Here is a 22,373-nt window from a genome sequence, read left to right as displayed (position 1 = left end):
AGTACAATGTGACTAACCAGAATAATCAAGGTTTTTCGTATATTTTTTTATTGCTACGTGGCAAACAAGTTACCAGTAGGTTCAGTAGATTGTCAGAAAACAAATGAGACCCAGCATTCATGATATGCACGCTCTTAAGGCTGTGCAATTGGGCAATTAGTTGAATTAGTTGAAAGGGGTGTGTTCAAAAAAATAGCAGTGTGGCATTCAATCACTGAGGTCATCAATTTTGTGAAGAAACAGGTGTGAATCAGGTGGCCCCTATTTAAGGATGAAGCCAACACTTGTTGAACATGCATTTGAAAGCTGAGGAAAATGGGTCGTTCAAGACATTGTTCAGAAGAACAGCGTACTTTGATTAAAAAGTTGATTAGAGAGGGGAAAACCTATAAAGAGGTGCAAAAAATGATAGGCTGTTCAGCTAAAATGATCTCCAATGCCTTAAAATGGAGAGCAAAACCAGAGAGACGTGGAAGAAAACGGAAGACAACCATCAAAATGGATAGAAGAATAACCAGAATGGCAAAGGCTCAGCCAATGATCACCTCCAGGATGATCAAAGACAGTCTGGAGTTACCTGTAAGTACTGTGACAGTTAGAAGACGTCTGTGTGAAGCTAATCTATTTTCAAGAACCCCCCGCAAAGTCCCTCTGTTAAAAAAAAGGCATGTGCAGAAGAGGTTACAATTTGCCAAAGAACACATCAACTGGCCTAAAGAGAAATGGAGGAACATTTTGTGGACTGATGAGAGTAAAATTGTTCTTTTTGGGTCCAAGGGCCACAGGCAGTTTGTGAGACGACCCCCAAACTCTGAATTCAAGCCACAGTACACAGTGAAGACAGTGAAGCATGGAGGTGCAAGCATCATGATATGGGCATGTTTCTCCTACTATGGTGTTGGGCCTATTTATCGCATACCAGGGATCATGGATCAGTTTGCATATGTTAAAGTACTTGAAGAGGTCATGTTGCCCTATGCTGAAGAGGACATGCCCTTGAAATGGTTGTTTCAACAAGACAATGACCCAAAACACACTAGTAAACGGGCAAAGTCTTGGTTCCAAACCAACAAAATTAAAGTTATGGAGTGGCCAGCCCAATCTCCAGACCTTAATCCAATTGAGAACTTGTGGGGTGATATCAAAAATGCTGTTTCTGAAGCAAAACCAAGAAATGTGAATGAATTGTGGAATGTTGTTAAAGAATCATGGAGTGGAATAACAGCTGAGAGGTGCCACAAGTTGGTTGACTCCATGCCACACAGATGTCAAGCAGTTTTAAAAAACTGTGGTCATACAACTAAATATTAGTTTAGTGATTCACAGGATTGCTAAATCCCAGAAAAAAAAAATGTTTGTACAAAATAGTTTTGAGTTTGTACAGTCAAAGGTAGACACTGCTATTTTTTTGAACACACCCCTTTCAACTAATTGCCCAATTGCACAGCCTTAAGAGCGTGCATATCATGAATGCTGGGTCTTGTTTGTTTTCTGACAATCTACTGAACCTACTGGTAACTTGTTTGCCACGTAGCAATAAAAAATATACTAAAAACCTTGATTATTCTGGTTAGTCACATTGTACTGCTATTATTTTGAACAATACAGTATATATATATATATATATATATATATATATATATATATATATATATATATATATATATATATATATATATAATATAAATAAAACTCCTGACATTTCCAGAATGTGGGTTGTAGAAGTCGTGCTTAAAATAAATAAATTTTATGTATTATTTTATAGACAGGAACCTTGTATTATCAAATAATACTATAATAAAATATTGTATTTTATTATATTTTTGTTGATTTTTGTTTACTTTGTTTTATGTACATGTTACTTCCTATGATTATGTAAGCACTGCTAGTTTTTTATTTTATTTGTCTGTATGTTTATCAGAAATCACAAAATTAAACTGTTTACTTTTCTAACATTAACAAAACTGAATCATGGTCTGTCTACATAAAACTATACTTTAAACTCCAATCTGAGACTGCGGTTAAGAAAAGGACCAGTAGATAGAATGTTTGCATGATTGCTAAAAAAACCCAAACATGCCTCTTTTCCCTTTTATATGAATTACAAAAATTTATATTTTAAAAATTAGTTCAAAAGACATAATCAGAGATAAATGAGACTTTTTATTGTCATCATCAGTCAAACAGTCATCAGTTTGGACTCTGAAGGAGAAGAAATCTTATTAAACACCAAAAATAAATGTGACTGCCATTTTGAGCAAGTATTACATTTTTATAAATGTTTAAGGCAACATCAAATGAGCATGTTCGTAATTACTGTGAGAGTCCAGTCACAATAATGAAAATATTTGTGTCATTCTTTATCAAAACGAATCTTAGTGTGTGTAAATGATAAAGAATAGAACTTGTGTGTATATATATATATATATATAAATAATTTTATTTAATATGTATATATCCTACCATCCAGTAATGATTGTGTAAGAGAACAGAGTTTGTAGGTCACATGCATTATTAAACATTATATTTCCTCCTGCATATCTATCAGACCACAGTCCAGTCTCTTATTTCCGAGAAACACTCGGTATTTATGACATGTATTATATATGAGGTGACTTCAAGGACGAGCGCTGCGCGCAGCCTGACATGAGCCAATCACAGCCGTTTTAGAGTCAGAATGGACCAATCACAGCAGTGATGCTGTTTGTCATTTGATCGTATAGGTGTTCACAGGTAAATTGAAACCAGAAGAACCAGTTCCTCATCAGTTAAGATCGCTGTAAACACAAGCTTACAACTTCTGTCTCAATATATTGGTAAGCACAGCATTTTCTTCTCATGATATGATGCACGTCGTATAAATGTCACAATATGTGTGCGTGCGTTTGGTAAGTCGAGTAGAAAAGTCAGTTCATGAATAGTTTATCATTGCATGCATTTATTACAAATGGAAGCGAATTCGAATCTATTATCACATCGAAGTCCACTGTTATGTTTTCGGATATGTTCACAAATAAGGCCTATTATTTGTTTCATATTTACATTACAGTAAATTAAGTGGTAAAGAGTGGGGACAGATTTAAACGACATTAATGCTGAACGAAACATTTTCCACATTATTTTCCCCTTTATAGTGGACGCGGGTATTTATAATTTATGTATTTATCTGTTTTTAACTATACAAAACAACTTGTTTTGCTCTTTGATATGCAGATAGTTGTTTCTTACGATATTATTTAAATATATTATCTTAATTATAAACACACAGTTTTGTAGCACATACAGTTTAGGCCTAACACGCACTTTGTTATTCTTCCCATTAACTCTCGACGAAAAGCGACGAATCCCTAAAGCACTATTCGGACGGGACTAGTTTTCTAAACTACGTTTGAGTTTCGATTCTTACCACCTGATGTCTGTGATTTTCATGTACCAATTCGGACGGGACTAACATCTCCTTGTTTTTTACAGAGGGGGGAGGGTCTGATTTGTGCATTTGGGCGTCACCAAGTACGTCTGTGAAACGCAGATTTCTCTAACGACCCCCTGTAAAACTAGTCCCGTCCGAATAGGGCTTTAATTAAGATTCACCAAAACAGCTTACTTCCTCCTTCAAAAGAACAGGGTCGATTTAGGCAGTCCCACAATATTATATTTGTGGCATTTCTTCTGTTGGTTTGCAGTGAAAATATACCAGACAACAATCGTCTAGCATTCTTTTTAATTACTTTTCTGACACGAAGAACCACCTGATGGTTCTGTAATTTATAAAAAGAGACTGATATTTTGTTCTCTGTTTTTATGATTTTTATATACAGATATGAGTGGTGCAGGCATGCAACTTAAAGTTAAAGTTTCATATAACTTGAATTGGCTGAAGCTTTATTATGGTATAATCACGTCATTGGATGTCCTTTCAAGATCTTAAGTGTTGTCTTAATCTTCTTAATTGCATGTTACTCCCCTAGTTATGCTTGGAGATTTCAACATCAACCTAGATACACATCTGTATGCTGATTTCAGTGTTCTCTTGGCAGGTCTTCCAGGCAATTCTATCAAAATTTACAATTAATTCAGAACGCGGCAGCAAGATAAATTTTTAATGAGCCAAAAAGAATACACGTCACACCTCTGTTTATCAATTTGCACTGGCTACCAATAGCTGCTCGCATAAAATTCAAGGCATTGATGTTTGCTTACAAAACTACCACTGGCTCTGCACCCATTTACCTAAATTTGTTACTTCAGACTTATGTGCCCTCTAGAAGCTTGCGTTCTGCAAGTGAACGTCACTTGATTGTGCCATCCCAATCCATTCTTTATTTGACCCTCTAACTTTAGCACTCACTATTCTAATTCTGTTGGGAAAAAAAATCCAACTAGCTTTCTGTTCTTTTTTTCTATTCTATCCTTTTTCCATTTATTAATATTTAAAAGCCCATGCTACGTGTACTGTGTTAACCTAACTGAGACTTGTTATAGCATTTATATATCATTGCTCTTTTTGTTGTTTTTGATTGCTTCCACTGTCCTCATTTGGAAGTCGCTTTGGATAAGTGTCTGCTAAATGAATAGACGTATGTAAATGTAATGTGAAACCCTTCGATTGCGAGTCCGACTTTCTAACCATTAGGCCACGACTTCCCCCATGTTTTTGTTTGTTAACAAAATAATTTGTTGAAATGTCCAGCATTTTGTCCAAGCAATAATTAAGACAACTTCACATTTATAATTTGTATCTTGTCAGTATTCTGAATCTTATTGCATCATGAGTTGAGTGAATCTTTAAATTCCTACAAAATATGTAAATACTGTTTGACCTCTGCTGTTTCATAAGCGCCACCTACTGTCTGAAAGTGAATTTACATTTTTATTCAGCGTCTCCTTCACTCATTTTATCTTGCTCCTCGTCCAGCCACTTTTATGGAAGATTTTGGAAGATATTACACTACGTTTGACTACCTTCATAAAGTATCTTTGCATTATGTTTGTGTGTTGTTAACTAAAAAGGTATACATAAATGGATTTAATAAATTGTTAATAAATGTATCTATAATGGCAGCCGGGTCACTTTTGTAGATGTCTTGAGAAAAGAGCATCTGCTAAATACCTTAAATCTAAATTAAGGTATATAAATGTAAACATGTATTGTGTGTTATATACGATTGAAACCTATAATCACAATGGTTTACATGTTTTGATTAACTCTGGTTTGGTACAGGTCAGTTTGAGATTCAGGCACCAGAATGTCCAGCACAGTCATACCCATGAACTCTTCAACGCTCATCATCCAGTTTCAACCACCGACACAAACAACACCTGTTACCACGGGGACAAATGCTCCTGCGCCTGTTTATGTACAACAGGTGGCGGGAGTTTCACCTCTTCGTGGACTTCAGGCGTTTCTGAAAGGCCAACCGAAAGCCCTTGGGGTGAGAAAAGTCTCATGAACCCAGATAATTGTCTTTTATTTTGAATGTTTTGAATAGATTTTAAATGAGTAGACCACACACTAACAAAGCATATTTTTTATTGAAGAACGTGACATGCATCATTCATACAAATTAGTTCCACACTTGCAGAATATATATATATATATATATATATATATATATGAAACATTTATTGTACAATCATAAGTACATAACTACAGCTGCCATAGATTGATATTGTATATTTAAATTGTTCCCCTTTATGAAAGAATCTCACACTTTCTGCATTATTTTTGTCCCTCACAGACGGTTCAGATAATGATTGGTGTGCTGACTTTCCTGTTTGGCATTGTGTATACAGTTTTTGCACAGTCCATCTTTGCTATTGCTGGTCTTCCTTACTGGGGATCTCTCCTGGTAAGAAACTATTATACAATCAAATTCAAGTCTTTTGTGATACAAGCTACATATTCCAAAGCAAGCCTTAATTTTTGTCTTTTTCTCTTCCCAGTACATTATAGCAGGCGCACTCAGCATTTCTGCAGAAAATAAAATTAATTCATCTTCCAGTTCGTGTTTGGTATGTATCCAGCAGTTATTATTACTTTTAAGGGTCTAAGCCAGCAGTTCTCTATTCCCGTCTCGGTGACCCACCGCTCTGCATATTTTGCACGCATCTCTTACACTCCTGATTCAGATAACCAACTCATTAGAAGAGAGCTCCACATGTTCCTCTTGTCAGGGTCCGTTGAAGTTAATTTTACTTTGGAACATTCATTCACGGATTTGCACTACAGCGTCTTCACACACAGACAAAACTTACTAGAGAAGTGTGAAATAATATACCTTTGTAAATAAATACCATTGAAATTGACGCCTTGCACACTTTAATGTACTTTAAATGGAACGGAGACATTCCCTTTGAACTGGAATCATGGTAGTATGATTTGTGATGTCCACTACATAGGGCAATTACAGTCGAATAGAACAAACGTCTGAAGTGATAAGAGATACATACAAAATGTGCAGAGCGGTGGTGACTCGTCGAGGACTGGAATTGAGAAACCACCATGGATGTCATAACATAATATGACTTGTCTACATAAAAAGACTACTAGCCAATCGAATTTCAAGAAGTAATAATGTCAAATCTGAGGGTCTGGGGAAATTTTTGAGTGGATGATGGTGTAAGATGTATATTGTGTAGCTCCTCAGATTTTTCACACAATATTCATTAAAACGAGACATTGATAATACCAGCATTTCCCACGATTTTGAGATCTATTGAGTGTATTCTTAAACACCTCTGATTGGCCATTGTGTTCCTCCTATCAGAGGATCCTTCTATGAGCAGATACATTCGGGAATTTTGTTAAAAAACATTTTTTTGAGAATTTTGCTTAAAACATTACAATAATCTGCAAGTGGGGTATAAAAAAGAACCTTGTTTTAAGAAAAAAAAAATGTCTTACCCAGCTGTCAGACACTTTTAATTGTTGTAGGCAAAATTCAAATTATCTCATATAACAGAATAATCTTCCAAAGGAAATTTCCCCACCAAGGAATAAAGACTAAATATCATAATTTTGCTAGTTAATCAACTAAATGAACCATTTACAGTAAAAAGTTATCCAGTATATGCAGTATATACAGTATTTGTGTGTGTGTGTGTATATATATAAATACAAAGAGAGGAAATAGTGTTTTTTTTTTCTACAGGTGGTTTGTCCAGTCCACTCACTAGTGTGTAGCACACTCAGGATTGCACAATGTTTACCTTGAAACATGGAGTGTTTATAAGAAAGTGTCCTCTATATATACACACACCAGACAACTTCTTATAAACACTCCATGTTTCTAGGAAAACATTGTGCAATCCTGAGTGTGCTACACACAGTTAAGTGGGCAGGACAAATGTATAGTCAATTATTTATAGGATATGTACCGCTTCAGATATCAGTTAGCTATGTAGGTCTGTTCTGATGTCTAGTGTTGTATGTTTCTATTATGTTTATGTAGCACCGTGGTCCATGGCATTTAGGAATGAGGAAGGATTTGAAGTTGTCCTCTTTAACAGTGTATTTAACAGTATATTTGCTGTTAACAAAAATAATAATAATTAAGTTAAGACAGACTGGACAGTCATTCGTCTCTGGACCTTGTATTTTTATTTATTCATTTATGTCAATTAGTGTATTTTTAGCATTCACATATTTTTCCATTGTGCCATGTCAACAACATTTTTAAGTTCTTGCTAATTCCTAAATCTTTTCTTCTGTCTACAGGTCAATGCTTCACTTGTAATGAACATTTTCAGTACTTTATCCGCAGTCATCGCCATTATTTTCACTTCACTGGATCTGGCTTTTGGACCAATGGCCAGTTACAGTGACTGCAGCGGTTATGACTGTAATAATTCAGAGACAAGGTATAAGGTATGTCATCAAATTTGATATACACATTTAATTTCATATTGTGTCTAAATGGAAATGAACTTTATTTAGTACAGATAGATCAGTGTGTGGTCAGTACATAAGCCTTCATCTGCACTCATCTGTTCACTCTTTTTATCTGGCATTTCAGTAGTTTATAGATCATTTACAATGCAAGAAGTAATTGGCAGTATACATTTATAGTAAACTCAGTCCAGTTTGACCTATAAGAGTGTGATTTATTAGCAGCTTGTGGCAGTGCAAACCCTCTTTAGCCGTTAAAATCTACTGTCAAGACATGCAGCGAAACATCAGCGAAAGGGACACAGTTGTATTTATGGCTGACCTCTGTTATATTTGCAATTGTACAGTTTTACTTTTTATTTGCATTAAATTGCACTGGTCATTATAGAAATACCGTATTTTACCGTATATAATACCATATTTTAAGTAGAGATGTTCCGATACCCTTTTTCTCTTCCCGATACCGATTCCGATACCTGGGCTCAGGGTATCGGCCGATACCGAGTACTGATCCGATACCTGGGTGTATATCTGTATATACAGCTGTATATACTACTAGCCCTGTGTAAATTGCTAGAATTTTTTTATGGTGTGCTTCAGACAGATCCCTCAATAAAACATGAACAAATACATGGTGAACTACTGTATTTATTACAGTATTTTTATTATCTAACATGAATTTGACAGTATTATTTATTTTCTTATGCAAAAAAGAACTTCAAATGCAGCCAAAAATCTAACACCGCAAACTAAAAAAGGTATTTAAGTTTTACAATATAACTGTATAAAAAAACTGCAACAAATAAGTCTAGGAATATAAAAAAAGATCTATCAATCAGATAATCTCTAACAAGTAAAAAACAAGTAAAAAACAAGCAACCATCTAGGCATAATTATTATTATTATAGAGATGTATTATTATTACTGTAGGCTACAACAGTAGCTTTATATATTGTCAATTTACTCATGTAAACCAAACATTTATTTTAATGGGCTGCCATGAAGATCTTTGAGTGTCTGTGTTTATGATATGACAGTATTCTCAAATGAAACGGTAAATTCTCATGAAGTGACGGTTTATGCGTTCGTGTCCTCATGACACACAGCAGAGACTACAAAACAGCGAGCTCTCGCGCATCTGTGCCAGTCACCCACAGAGATGTAGATTTTGCGGGAGTAATATTTAAATAGTATTTTGCAGTTTAATATTCACAGACACTAGTATATATTCGGCTACTGTCTGGAGCCCTGCGTTTTGACTTACACGGAAGCGACTGAACGCAGTTGCCGGTACTGAATATACTCGAGAGTCTGTAACTACCGGTACTACAGAGACATACTGCTAACCACTGATCTATAATATAGTAGCGGCTTCACTGTCTTTTGGCAGTTTAGAATGTGATGAGTGATCCAGTCATATATAGATAAGGGCTGCTAACGCGTTTTCATTTCTTCTTCGCTGCTCTAAACAGGGGTTGCTTGTGGCAACACAGCACAACTTCCTGTGTTTTCAATGCATTTTGAGCAGCGAAGAAGAACCGTGCAGCGGTTAGGCAAAGCTTGCGGTCATAACTAGGTCTTTTTTAAGAAAATGGTATCGGATCGGTATATGGGTTCATGTACTCGCCGATGCCGATGCCAGAATTTGTTGTGGTATCGGAGATATTTCCGATACTAGTATCGGAATCGGAACAACTCTAATTTTAAGTCACACTTTTTTTCATAGTCAGGTGCGACTTATTTATCAAAATTAATTTGACATGAACCGAGAGAAATGAACCAAGAGAAATGAACCAATAGAAAACATTACCGTCTCCAGCCACGAGAGTGCGCTCTATGCTGCTTATTGATCCTGTAGTCTACACTGAACAGCATGTAGCGCCCTTTCGCTGCTGGAGGCGGTAATGTTTTCTCTTGGTTCTGAATAAATGCGACTTATAGTCCAGTGCGACTTATATATGTTTTTTTCCTCCTCATGGCATATTTTTGGACTGATGAGACTTATACTCAGGTGGGACTTATAGTCCGAAAAATACGGTAGTAATTATCATTTGTTTTTAACAATTATTTGTGCTTATGTTGATTTTTTTCTCTCAGACGCTCTTCAGGGGAATCAGTGGTGTATTGTTGGTATTCTCCTTGCTTGAGTTTACCATCTCCATCTGTCTGTCAGGATTTGCCTGTAAAGCTAGCACCTGCTGTTGTCCTTCTCCGGTGAGTAATGAGGCAAATCATGAGTTCTCAAACATTTTGTGTGTGTGTGTGTGTGTGTGTGTGCAGGCCTTAAAGTTCTCCAGCACCGTGCCGGTTCTCTGGCGTGTGGTGTCTGGGGAAAACATTTACATTTAAACATCTACATTTAAAAACATTTGAAACATCTACATTTAAAAAAATGTTCAAGTTCATAAGTTCGCCTTCCAATGTATGAGAGGTACAAAGCTTCCACTCTCAACCAATCATAACTTTTTGTTCTTATAAACACAAGATCAGTGTTGCAATGTTAGGACTGTTGCTGCAGGTTGTTTTTCAATAACATGATATTAACCCTTTTGAGTCGATAAACGCGTATACGCTTTATGAGTCATTTTCTCCTGATAACCCCGAAAAGAACTTAAATTACACTTTCAGTTTTGATCATACAGGTAAGAGCAATACATTAATCGAATCTGTAAAGGATCTACTTTTTTTGTATACAGACATAACAACAAAACTTTGTGCATTTATAAAATAGAGATAACAAACAAGGTGTGCTGAACTGTAACTCAGTGAATACTCAATGAAGAGTCATCTATAGAAAGCCTGACATGTCTACTTTTAAACTAAACAAGTGCTGCCGAAAACAGATATTCTGTGATAAAGTAATCCATATGAAAACGTGATGTCCGTTTTTCACATCTCTCTTCATTATCTTCTAATGTGACCACGCCCCCGCGCCGAACGCACTATTCAGATTCAAACTGAAGCGCGTGGCTTGAATACGCCCACACAGAAGAAAAAGCAGAGACTGTTCTTCAAGTTTTTTATTTTACTGTTTGCTTTGCGATGAGAGGAATAAAACATAATTCACCCCAAAAAGATGTGATGTGGTTGAGGAATTGAGAAATGGATTTCCTCAGAAAAAAAGAATGAAGCACTTTATTCAGCAGAGATCATAAACAGTGGTGTCAAAAGTACTGGCATTCATTACTCAAGTAGAAGTATAGATACTAGGGTTTAAAAAGACTTTTGTAGAAGTTGACAGTTATCAACTCAAAGTTATCAAACAAAGTTATCAACTCAAGCTTTTTACTCAAGTAAAAGTGCAAAAGTACTGGTTTAAAAAACTACTTAAAGAGTAAAAGTAAAAGTAATGTAAGGGAAAAAAATGCCATTAAGAACAAAAGCTTAGGCCGCACCACAGGGGCCTAATGTGCACTACCCCATCTCCTCAAAAAACATTTTTCTAAAGGCCATAGGCCATAATGACTATAATGTTGTATTAAAATGTTCATGTTGAAAAATTTGGGATGCACTAGGCTTCCTGTTTCAGCCGCATATATGAAAATACAAAAATGGTGTGCACATCCCAAACATCCAATTAGGACACAGGTGCAAGACAACTAAATGATATAGACAAATAAAGAAGTGAAGTCTGAACACTGAAAACTACTGCTCCAGAGGAATTTAATCAAGCAACGTTTCGACCTTCAGGTCTTCCTCAGCCGCATATATGCCCATTTAAAATGAACGCACTTTAGTACAATGCAAATACATTAAAGGACTAGAGATATGATGACTAGTTGCCAATAAGTATTGTTATGGTGCAAAAAGTCAAACTTCAGAGGCTTGTCATCAATAACTTTTAATGGAATGTTTATGTACATCCAAGCTTAGCTGCAGGAATCTGCGAGGGCAATGGACAAGAACATTGGTGCAGGCTTAGTAACAATTACACTTGTATGGTTGTCTATTTACAGTAAACATTATAGTGCTGTCAAAATGAATGATTAATCCAAGTGATTAATCAAAAACTAAAACTGAAAAAGAAATCATAATTCTGATACTTTCTTGATTGATAGCTTCTTGTATTTGGTACATACGTCTGCTATGTCCAGTGTTCGGGGGGTAACGAGTTACAAAGTTGGTATAGCCTACTTATCACAACATTGTCAATCGCATCGTCAATCGAAAACGCTAATTTATTCAAACGTCTCGCTACCAAACTACCTACAGTAGCTTAATTTGTGGAGGACGAAGAAAAAGCACTCATTTGGTAAATGAGCCAGTGAGAAATAATAACTTTTAAGTAGGGTCCAGTGCCTTTTCGATACTTTTAAAACGGTACCGGCTCCTAAACGGTGCCTGAACCGATACTTAAAAAAAAAAGAACAACAAAAAAACTATGGAAAACTTTAAAGAACATTACAAATATTTAAAATAAATCCATAGCTTTTCAGCTTGGATGCTCTCATTTCCAAAGTTGTGCTTCCCTTAATCTAAGGCTAATAAATGTATTTCACAATCTGGGTCATTATTTAATACAAAACCACACATAATATGTCTACTGTATCTCTGTCAATCACTCTGATATTTAGTTAAGATGAGTGCTGTCTGTCACTGTCTTTAATCAGTTCTGTGAATTACTCTATGGTCATTATTTATAAAGTAGCAACAAGGTCGTTTTTAAAATACAGTACTGTGCAAAAGTCTTATGGAAAAATTAGTATTTTCACCCCAAAAAGGGTTTTAAGCCAGTTATTTATATCTTTTGCTGTAGTGTGTCAGTAGGAAATATCAGTTTGCCATTAATTTTAATAATAATCTAGTGCGATTTTGAATGCACAAGCAGTCTGACAACGGCAAAATGAATGTTTGGAAATGTAAACTGATATTTTATACTGACATACAGCAAAATATATAAATAACTGGCCGAACACCATTCTTTTAAGTGAAAATACTAACGTGTCTAAGACTTTTGCACAGTAGTGAATGTATAAAGTACGTATGATTAAATTAAGTATATTTAAATAAGTGTAATTAAAGCATGTGTTCGTTCATATGTGTTAAGGGCTAGATTTTCGCTGGAGGAAACGGCTGTGGTGTGATGAGCGAAAACTTTACAGATGAGAAACCGACTGCTACCTCGTGACCTTTTGTAAACTGTATTTATGACAAAGAACTGCACAGACATGGATATTCTAACACTCTATCGATAAACACATACCTGGTGTCCTCTGTTTGTTTAATTGCGCATGCGCTGTTCAGTTCGCGGTCTGCACCTCTGCGGATTGAAGAGCGCGCTGAAAGACGGTAGGAGACCGGTCTGACGCTGCTTTCATGTGAAATTTAAGCGGACCGACTCTGAGGCGATCGGATACCAGTTCCATACCCAACCCTACTTTTAAGAAATATATTTTTTGATAAACGAACCCAAAACTGTCTGGCTGGACTGTGATGTGATTTGTGTCACGTGCAGGTGCGATGGATCGCGTACAAACCAATAGGGTGTAGGAATGGTATTTGTTTATACTTCTCATCCAACCACAATCAAATTCACTCCATCCGGATGGCGCGATTTATCTGGATAGGTTTTTTTTTTTTAATGATGACAAGCCAGAATGAAAACAAGCCGAAATGAAATAGCAGTAACGAAGCTATTTTTAAAATGTAAGGAGTAGAAAGTACAGATACTAGCCTGAAAATGTAAGGAGTAGAAGTAAAAAGTCGGCTGAAAAATAATTACTCAAGTAAAGTATAGATACCCCAAATTTCTACTCAAGTACAGTAACGAAGTATTTGTACTTCGTTACTTGACACCTCTGATCATAAACATGATTAAGTCTCTTTTATTTATTTATAAACTTGTACTGGTTTTCACATAACGTGTAAACATTTTACTAGTTAACTATAATTCCTGACTAAATGTATAGTCAAGTGAAACATTAGGAAGTTTCAATAACAATACACAATACTATACAATTCAAAAGCTTGATGTAAATAATATAAATGTAACAAATAAATGTAACTGTAACAAATGTAACAAACAATACTGTTCTTTCAATTTACCCCCCCCCCCCCCCCCCCGCCCTAAAAAACCTGAAAATATCCTCAGCTCTTTTCAACTACAATAATAATTACTATAAATGTTTTTGTAAAAAATCAGATTGTTAAAAGGATTTCTGAAGGATTGTGTGACTGGAGCAATGATGCAAAAAATTCAGTTTGAAAGTCAGCTTAGATTTTTCCTAATAAACTGTTTAACTGCTCCCCCAAGTGGATATTAAATTATGTTGTGGTATAATTAAATACATTCCAAATAAACTACAAACATAAAATTATATACATTTATTTTGTCCTCACATTCTTTCTTGTAACTCCTCCCTCTCAAAAAGACAATCATGTACATACATGCTCCTCACACATTATTATAGAACCCGAGACTACCTGGAGAAGGTGGTCTGAGTTCGGTTGCTCCCGAACTGTGGTGCAGTTCGCGTGAATGTGCAAGCAACACGGACAGCCTTATTGTTTCCATGGCGATGTGTCATGCTTGTCATGTGTCACAGTGCAGCTACAATAGATCTGTATGACACATGGATTTATTTTATGTAGTTTTACTTGTTTTATTAATAATAATCACACACATGCTCACTATATTATGAAATATCTGATATTCTGATTCTAAAATATGTGCAAGTGAATATATTTGGTAGGGATGGGTATCGTTAAGGTTTTAACGGTATTACTACTCTTACCGATACTGCTTAACGGTCCGGTACTTTAACGGTATTCTTATCGGTACTTTGTGTTGTGTTTAGGCAGTCGAAAACTTTGCATTTCTCTGTCTGCACATAATGCACTTTTGAAAGATGCTTTGACAGATTGCTTGTGTTTCTGCCTTTACGTGAAAAACGTTGTTGCACTTATGACAACCAGTCTTGTCTGCATCAACTCTAGTGAAGTATAACCACACTTTGGGTCGTTTTACTGTCTCCGCCATCGTCACTCTTTGTATAAAGCGGGAGTTTTCGTGCTGTAAGTGGCCGTTCACATATCACATCTAAAAACGCGTGGAAAACGGTAGGCACGCCGCCGCTTTCTGATTTTTTTTTCTCCCCCAAATCCTTCGGGCACTTGCGCTCCTGAGGAGTCTGCCGTTGCTGAGCAACCATGACCTGCTCTCTTCATGAAGACGCGGAAATTTCAGCAATGGATAAATGGATCTGCAGCACTAAAAACTGCTCGCAGTAGCACTGCTACTAAATTAATAAAAAAATCTACATACAGCTATCAGCTGTTCCTTCATCTTGGCTGAGCTTTCAACATTGTTGTGGAAAAGGTGAGGAAGTTACATGACCTGGGGTGCGCTTGCGGCATTCAGAAAAGTTTAGATGTTTTTAACTCGATGCGGTGCGGACACGCCTGAAAAAAAACGAGCTCGTCGTCAACGCGTTGCAAACGTGCCGCTTCCATTATGAGCGCATACCGCGCGCCTACATTTGAAATAACAAACTTGATCGTGCAAAAGACGGGATATGTGAACGGCCCCTTATGAGTGTGTGTGACTGACAGACGCAGCGCGCATGAGAGATCTCGCAGATTTCACAGACTAACGACTTAATAATGTTATTGTGCACATCTTACCAAACATTTCTAATTTGCGATATTATTAAGCAAATCTCTTCGTCATCATCACTCTTTATTACTAAGCGGGAGTTTTCATGCTGTTATGTCTGTGCGTGTGTGTGTGTGTCTGACTGACAGACAGCCTCCGCGGCGCATCTCACAGACAAACGTCTTAATATGATTGCACATTAGAAATGTTTGGTGAGATAAAATGTGCATGATAACATTATTAAGCAAAAATACATAGTACATTAATTTTTTTCCCCTCCAGTACCGAAAGCAGAACCGATAACGTCAGATCTTACTGATACTATGGTCTTTCATAATTTAGCCCCGGGGCCAGTTTAATACCGGGTTTCGGTACCCATCCCTAATATTTGGTAGTTTAATCACTTATATATTGACCTTGTTAGTTGATATATAACAGGTGATGGATGCTGCCATTTTACAACACGCACATTCATCCTCTCGCCCCGAAGCATGTTGAAGTATGTCTCCAGTAAACTCGGAAAAGGGCAGAGTTAACTTCATAGTTACCTTCATAATCTGTATATGATGTCAATTAAAACATGTCGTCAGATTATATTTGTAAGGATCATTATTAACATTTCCACAAACATATATATATATTTATATATAAAACATATATTTTACAAAATGTAAATTTATGGTTTTAAATATATGAAACCTAAAATAAACATTATATGGTTGTTAGTAATAATTATTGTTAAATGCTGGACCGTTCTCTTTTCGCTCTGCATATGGAACCTGAAGAATTCCTTTGTGCCACTTGGTGGTAGTTTTGAGAATGATTTTAACACGCGACTGACTTGACATTAAGCGATGGTACATGCGGTGGTATTACCCATTCTGGTTGTCCACCTACTGTAGGGAGACAAACAAAACGTGCAGTGCTGGGGGTGCTTCATGTAGAGGTTTTAGAACCCTTGGTCTTAAACATAACTTGTACCTTACACCCTGTTGTGTCAGTTAATAAGGCACGTTAATCTTCTTCTAGCATGTTCTATACCCTATCTATGTCGGTTAACAGGGTGGATAAATTTCTACATGTGAAATATTTGGTCAGGGTTCTTCGGTTATACTTGAACTTAAGGCCCGCGTTCAACCTGTGTGTTTTCTGATAGATACACATTTTCTCCTCCTGATTGAACAAAAAAATAATAATCCAACAAACCTGCTCATTTCAAAATATTCCACCTCGCACCTCATACTCAGCATAGTAGAACCACAAAATGAGTTTAAGGATTCATTTGGTTTCATAAAACTTCTGATTTTACTGTATGGTCACAAATGCAAACCTATACTGATGCATTTCTGCCATCTCACAGTAAGAATTGATAAAACATTACATGCACATTTCCCCCCCCCAAAGGTGCAGTTTGTCCCTCAGGTTCTACCACCACAGCCCTCTGATTTCAGGCCCATTCAATTCCATGTTCTTAACAGCTCAGAGGTATGAGAAACTTGTAAACCCAGTTTAGTTGCAATTTGCAATTAGAGTAAATTTTATATATATATTAATTTAGTAATTTTGAAGTCACTGGGTAATTGGTTCAATAATTGTTACATAATATTTTAAATAAAAAGTATTCATTAATCTGATCATATAGTGTTTTTTTTTCTTGTAGATACCTGTGGCCAGCAGCTCTTCCATTCATCACCAGCCTGCAGAAGCTCCTCCACAATACAGTGAATTCAAATAAAAATGTTCCCCTTATGAAAAGATAATGCAATACATTAAATCTCCATATATGGGAAACTACTGCTTATATTTTTCAATATACTGTAATACATTAATTCATTAGAAAAGTATTAACTGGATACAAATGTTAAAAGCTTTAGATTTTTTTTTTTTATTGGATGTATTTAAATAATGGTGGGTGGAAAATGAAAATTTATATTAATAACTTTATCTCAGTATACATTAACCTTTTTCAAATGTATATCTACACATTATGAAGAATATTATTGAATACATATATAGAATGCAGCCATTCCTTATAAACATTAAACAATTTAATACACTGATATTTTCTAAATATATTTTCTTTGCAATGGGTTTTAACTCTATCCATTATCTCTAATGTCCTCTCAATAGAAAAGAGAACATGAAAGCAAATAAAGAAATCACTTGTTCAGATAATAATTGCAGTTTTCACATAAGTCACATATGCACCAAAGATATCTATTTAAAACTTGAAACTGTTTCATGAATTTCTTCCTTGAGTTATGTCAAGAGTGCTGCAATAATTTATTGATTCTCTCCATTTCTTTTTTTAAAATAAATTTTCCTTTTTAAAGATCTGAAATTGTGGTCATAATCCAGTGTGGGCTCTGGTTTGCTATTCTTCATGCTCTCTCTTGCTCCTTTCAACTCATACAGTCCGAACTGTGGTCAATATGACACATCATTGGTGTAACCATAAAGAACACATTTTTCTCCTTCAGTGGACTCACCTTGGCTCTCTCAAAGAAAGAACCTCTTTTTGTAGAGAGTCCCTTTCCAGTGTACCTCAGTAGATTATACAATATTTGCTTTCTTTTTTTGGCTATGTTTGATCCTACAGCAGAGTTCACAGTGGAAAGGAGTGGAGTAAAAAAGAACCCTGTGGGTATGCTTGCAGTAGCTGGTGGTTCCTGGCATGTATTTAGCCTACATTTTTAAATATTGTGTCTTGCATACACATCTTTTAAAATACTAATGTTTTTGAAGCGTGTTGTCCAAAGTGGACCAAGTTTCAATATTTATTCAAGTTAGTCATTTAGCAGACGTTTTTATCCTGAGCCACTTGAAACAAAACCTAAAACTTTATAAATACTACTACCTATACAGATTTATAAACTAAATAAATTAAATAAAGATGACCAATGCATACAACAAATAAAATAAAAAAAATTACATTTAAATGAAAACCTAAAAATAAAGCAAAAACAATAAAAAACATTAAAGAACAGAAGGTATGAGTATAATAATGATTTTAACATAACACCAAGCCAAAAAAAAAGAACTACATATATGCGAATGTACAACCACTAACACACACACACATATATATATGCAACTGAGTACAACTTAACTAAGGTCAAGCAGTTATTCAGATATCTAAAACCTCACCTGATGTGCACTTAACTTAATCTACTTGAGAAAATATTTTCAGAGTAAGTCAGAATAAATCAAATGTAACAATTTATTATCAGTTGTGTAAGAATTACGCCAATTACATAGCCAATTGATAGATATCAAATCAATACAAGACATCAAATTCTCAAAGATGAATCTAATAGTAAAAGATGCATACCTGACTTTTAGAAAAGTACACAGTATAAAGTGTGGACACACTTCATGCTATGGGCTCAATCTGGCTACAGAATCGCCCTGATCACTTTGCTGCAATCGTTTAAAAACCTCAGACCAAGACAAGCATCCCCCGAGATGAAGACAGAAACTAAAAATTGGAATTTGCATTAACTCGGGTCCCAAGCCTGGGTGGTTTTACAACTCAATGGGAACGGGAGGTAATTTACAGGGAGGACCCTGGGAAGGGGCACTCCTATTACAGTAGGCAAAATATCTCTTAACTCTTAAGATTTGTATTATCTTTTAATTTAATTTTGTAAGATTGAGACAATTATACCAGTTGCACTGAGACATTTCAAATGATACTAGACATGAGTGTTAGTTCACTTGCATTGACATTTTCATGTAATCATTTTGAGCAGATTGAGTAGAAGGAAGAATGGGTGAAGGGATTTAAAATGAAACAAATGGCCAGAAGGGAAGGAGGTCCGTGTATGTTTGTATTGTCTGTTTTTCAGACACGGTTCAGTGTACTGGTTATACGAAAACCGATGCAACCGGTTCTTGACTCGAGAACGAGAAACGCTCCGGCGGTGGGTGTGTACGTTCGTTATCTGGCTCTGCTTCACAAATTTTTCCCCGGCCTTTATTTGCCCGTGTTGACAATGCCCCGGCCACTATAAGAGGCCCGCCGTTTATTTGACTACCGGTTTTTGTTTGAGGTATTCTGTGTCTTAAGAAAAGTTAGAACAAGTCCAATAAAACATCTTTACTGTATTTCTACAGGCAGAGGAGAACAGTCAAACCAAAAAACCAAACAAAGAAATCACAATGGCTGTGTTCGAAATGGCATATTTGTTTACTGCCCAGTACACAGTGTATACTGCCCTACTATTTTTTTAAGGAATAGTTTGTGAAACAGTATGCAATAAGCAACAAATGTTTCAGAGTAGTATGCTAAAGGTTTGGCACATGACTAAACATTAATTCAGCACAGCTGCTGAGGATGTAACCCCACAAATAGATGTACTGACCAATCTTTTTACAAAGGCTTTTTAATTGACCCTTCGCTAAGCCCCGCCCTCCTTAGTTACTGTTGCTACGAATGTCAAGCTTTCACACCTGGAATGTCTATTACAGTATGTATGTACCGATATCAGTCATTCCCAAGGAGATAATTAGTCATTTTTGGCAAAAAAGGTGAAATATCTGAGAGGGCACGACAAAAGGAACTGCAGTGTGCATTTGAGGGTATATATTCTCAAACATCTTATCCATAAATCTTATGGAATAAACACAAGACATTAGCCTGACCACTTTGCAGTGACAACATTATTATATTTTTAGCCAACTAGGCTACTTCTTACATATCAGAAAGCAGTTAGGTTACATAAATTAGGTTTATGTTTATAGTTATGAGAATTAGCAGATGCCTTTTCCAAAATGACATACAAATAAAAAGATTTTGTTAATCCTTTCGGCATATAGTTGTGAATGGGTCCTCCCACACTGCTTGATCCATGCCTGGCATTTCTCCCCTTGGGTTTTAGGTTTCAGGAAGGGAAAAAATTCCACCACCCCAGCCAAACTTTTAGGATACCGGGTATCAGATTTGCAGAATCTATATGAACAACTCTTACATAAGACATAAAACCAATAAAACAATATTTTTAGTGAATTGCTGGCCTGGAAAGTATGTTCATTTATGGTAGAGGCTCATTATGCTTAAATTACTTCCTCAATTCGGGTGGCATGGAGGTGATCAGTTTGTGGTACTGCTGAGGTGGTATGGTAGCCCAGGTTTCTTTGACAGTGGCCTTCAGCTCATCTGCATTTTTTGGTCTCTTGTTTCTCATCTTCTTCTTGACTATATTCCATAGATTCTCTCTGGGGTTCAGATCTAGAGAGTTTGCTGGCCAGTCAGGCACACCAACACCATGGTCATTTAACCAACTTTTGGTGCTTTTGGCAGTGTGAACAGGTGCCAAATCCTCTTGGAAAATGATCTCTTCCAAAACATCTTCAAAAACCTGGTCAGCAGAAGGAAGCATGAAGTGCTCCAAAATTTCTTGGTAAACGGGTGCCGTTATTTTGGTTTTCTAAAAACACAAGTGGACCAACACCAGCAGATGACATTGCACCCCAAATCATCACAGACTTTGGAAACATAAAACTGGAATACAATCAACTTTGGCTATGAACTTCTCCAACCTTCCTCCAGACTCTAGGACCTTGGTTTCCAAATGAAATATAAAACATGCTCTCATCTGAAAAGAGGACTTTGGACCACTGGGCAACAGTCCAGTTCTTCTCCTCCTTAGCCCAGGTATATATACTGGGTACGGAAAGTATTCAGACCCCCTTAAGTTTTCCACTCTTTGTTATATTGCAGCCATTTGCAGTTCATTTTTTTCCTCAATGTACATATGGTGCCCCATATTGACAGAAAAACACAGAATTGTTGACATTTTTGCTGATTTATTAAAAAAGAAAAACGTAAATATCACATGGTCCTAAGTATTCAGACCCTTTGCTCAGTATTTTGTAGAAGCACCCTTTTGATCTAATACAGCCATGAGTCTTTTTGGGAAAGATGCAACAAGTTTTTCACACCTGGATTTGGGATTCTTCTTTGCAGATCCTCTCAAGTTCTTTCCGGATGGATGGTAAACGTTGGTGGAGAGATGCTCAATTATGGGCCATTCAAGAACAGTCATAGAGTTGTTGTGAAGCCACTCCTTCGATATTTTAGCTGTGTGCTTAGGGTCATTGTCTTGTTGGAAGCTGAACCTTTGGCCCAGTCTGAGGTCTTGAGCACTCTGGAGAAGTTTTCGTCCAGGATATCCCTGCACTTGGCCGCATTCATCTTTACCTCGATTGCAACCAGTCGTCCTGTCCCTGCAGCTGAAAAACACCCCCACAGCATGATGCTTCACTGTTGGGACTGTATTGGACAGGTGATGAACAGTGCCTGGTTTTCTTCACACATACCACTTAGAATTAAGGCCAAAAAGTTCTAAAAGAGTCCTTCAGGTGTTTTTTAGCAAACTCCATGCGGGTTTCATGTGTCTTGCACAGAGGAGAGGCTTCCGTCGGGGCACTCTGCCATAAAGACCCGACTGGTGGAGGGCTGCAGTGATGGTTGACTTACTACAACTTTCTCCCATCTCCCGACTGCATCTCTAGAGCTAAGCCAATAGTGATCTTTGGGTTCTTCTTTACCTCTCACCAAGGCTCTTCTACCCCGATAGCTCAGTTTGGCCGGACGGCCAGCTCTAGGAAGGATTCTGGTCGTCCCAAACGTCTTCCATTTAAGGATTATGGAGGCCACTGTGTGCTTAGAAACTTAAGTGCAGCAGATTTTTTGTTGTAACCTTGGCCAGATCTTTGCCTTGCCACAATTCTGTCTCTGAGCTCTTCAGGCAGTTCCTTTGACCTCATGATTCTCATCTGCTCTGACATGCACTGTGAGCTGTAAGCTCTTATATAGACAGGTTTGTGGCTTTCCTAACCCAGCTGGACTAAAATGAAGGGGTAGAACCATCACAAGGATGATCAGAA

General features: G+C 36.6%; 2 protein-coding genes across 3 annotated transcripts in view; one reads left to right on the top strand and one right to left on the bottom strand.

Moving 5' to 3' along the window:
- Positions 1 to 22,373, bottom strand: part of LOC127955916 (gastrula zinc finger protein XlCGF57.1-like) — a 703,806-nt gene that overhangs the window by 99,499 nt on the left and 581,934 nt on the right. The window lies entirely within an intron of this gene.
- Positions 2,666 to 17,823, top strand: LOC127956055 (membrane-spanning 4-domains subfamily A member 5-like). Of its 2 annotated transcripts, XM_052553816.1 has the most exons (8): positions 2,666 to 2,816; positions 5,222 to 5,432; positions 5,739 to 5,849; positions 5,944 to 6,012; positions 7,718 to 7,867; positions 9,986 to 10,102; positions 16,887 to 16,967; positions 17,143 to 17,823. In XM_052553816.1, exons 2-8 carry the CDS (start codon positions 5,247 to 5,249, stop codon positions 17,215 to 17,217), a joined length of 789 nt encoding a protein of 262 aa, XP_052409776.1. In that variant the 5' UTR covers positions 2,666 to 2,816; positions 5,222 to 5,246; the 3' UTR covers positions 17,218 to 17,823. The 2 variants fall into 2 exon arrangements, with proteins under 2 accessions (XP_052409776.1, XP_052409777.1); XM_052553817.1 differs by lacking the exon at positions 16,887 to 16,967.

Source organism: Carassius gibelio, chromosome B4, assembly GCF_023724105.1.
Source record: "Carassius gibelio isolate Cgi1373 ecotype wild population from Czech Republic chromosome B4, carGib1.2-hapl.c, whole genome shotgun sequence".
NCBI classification, from domain to species: Eukaryota; Metazoa; Chordata; class Actinopteri; order Cypriniformes; family Cyprinidae; genus Carassius; species Carassius gibelio.
The sequence above is the reverse complement of the archived record's forward strand: the minus strand, read 5'-3'. Positions and strand labels throughout refer to the sequence as shown.

Excerpts from the sequence above, each read along its gene's own strand:
- LOC127956055 (XM_052553816.1), top strand. The coding sequence starts at position 5,247 with ATGTCCAGCACAGTCATACCCATGAACTCTTCAACGCTCATCATCCAG. Across the intron at positions 6,013-7,717 it reads CATCTTCCAGTTCGTGTTTG|GTCAATGCTTCACTTGTAAT; the intron begins GTATGTATCCAG and ends TTCTGTCTACAG. Across the intron at positions 7,868-9,985 it reads ATTCAGAGACAAGGTATAAG|ACGCTCTTCAGGGGAATCAG; the intron begins GTATGTCATCAA and ends TTTTTCTCTCAG.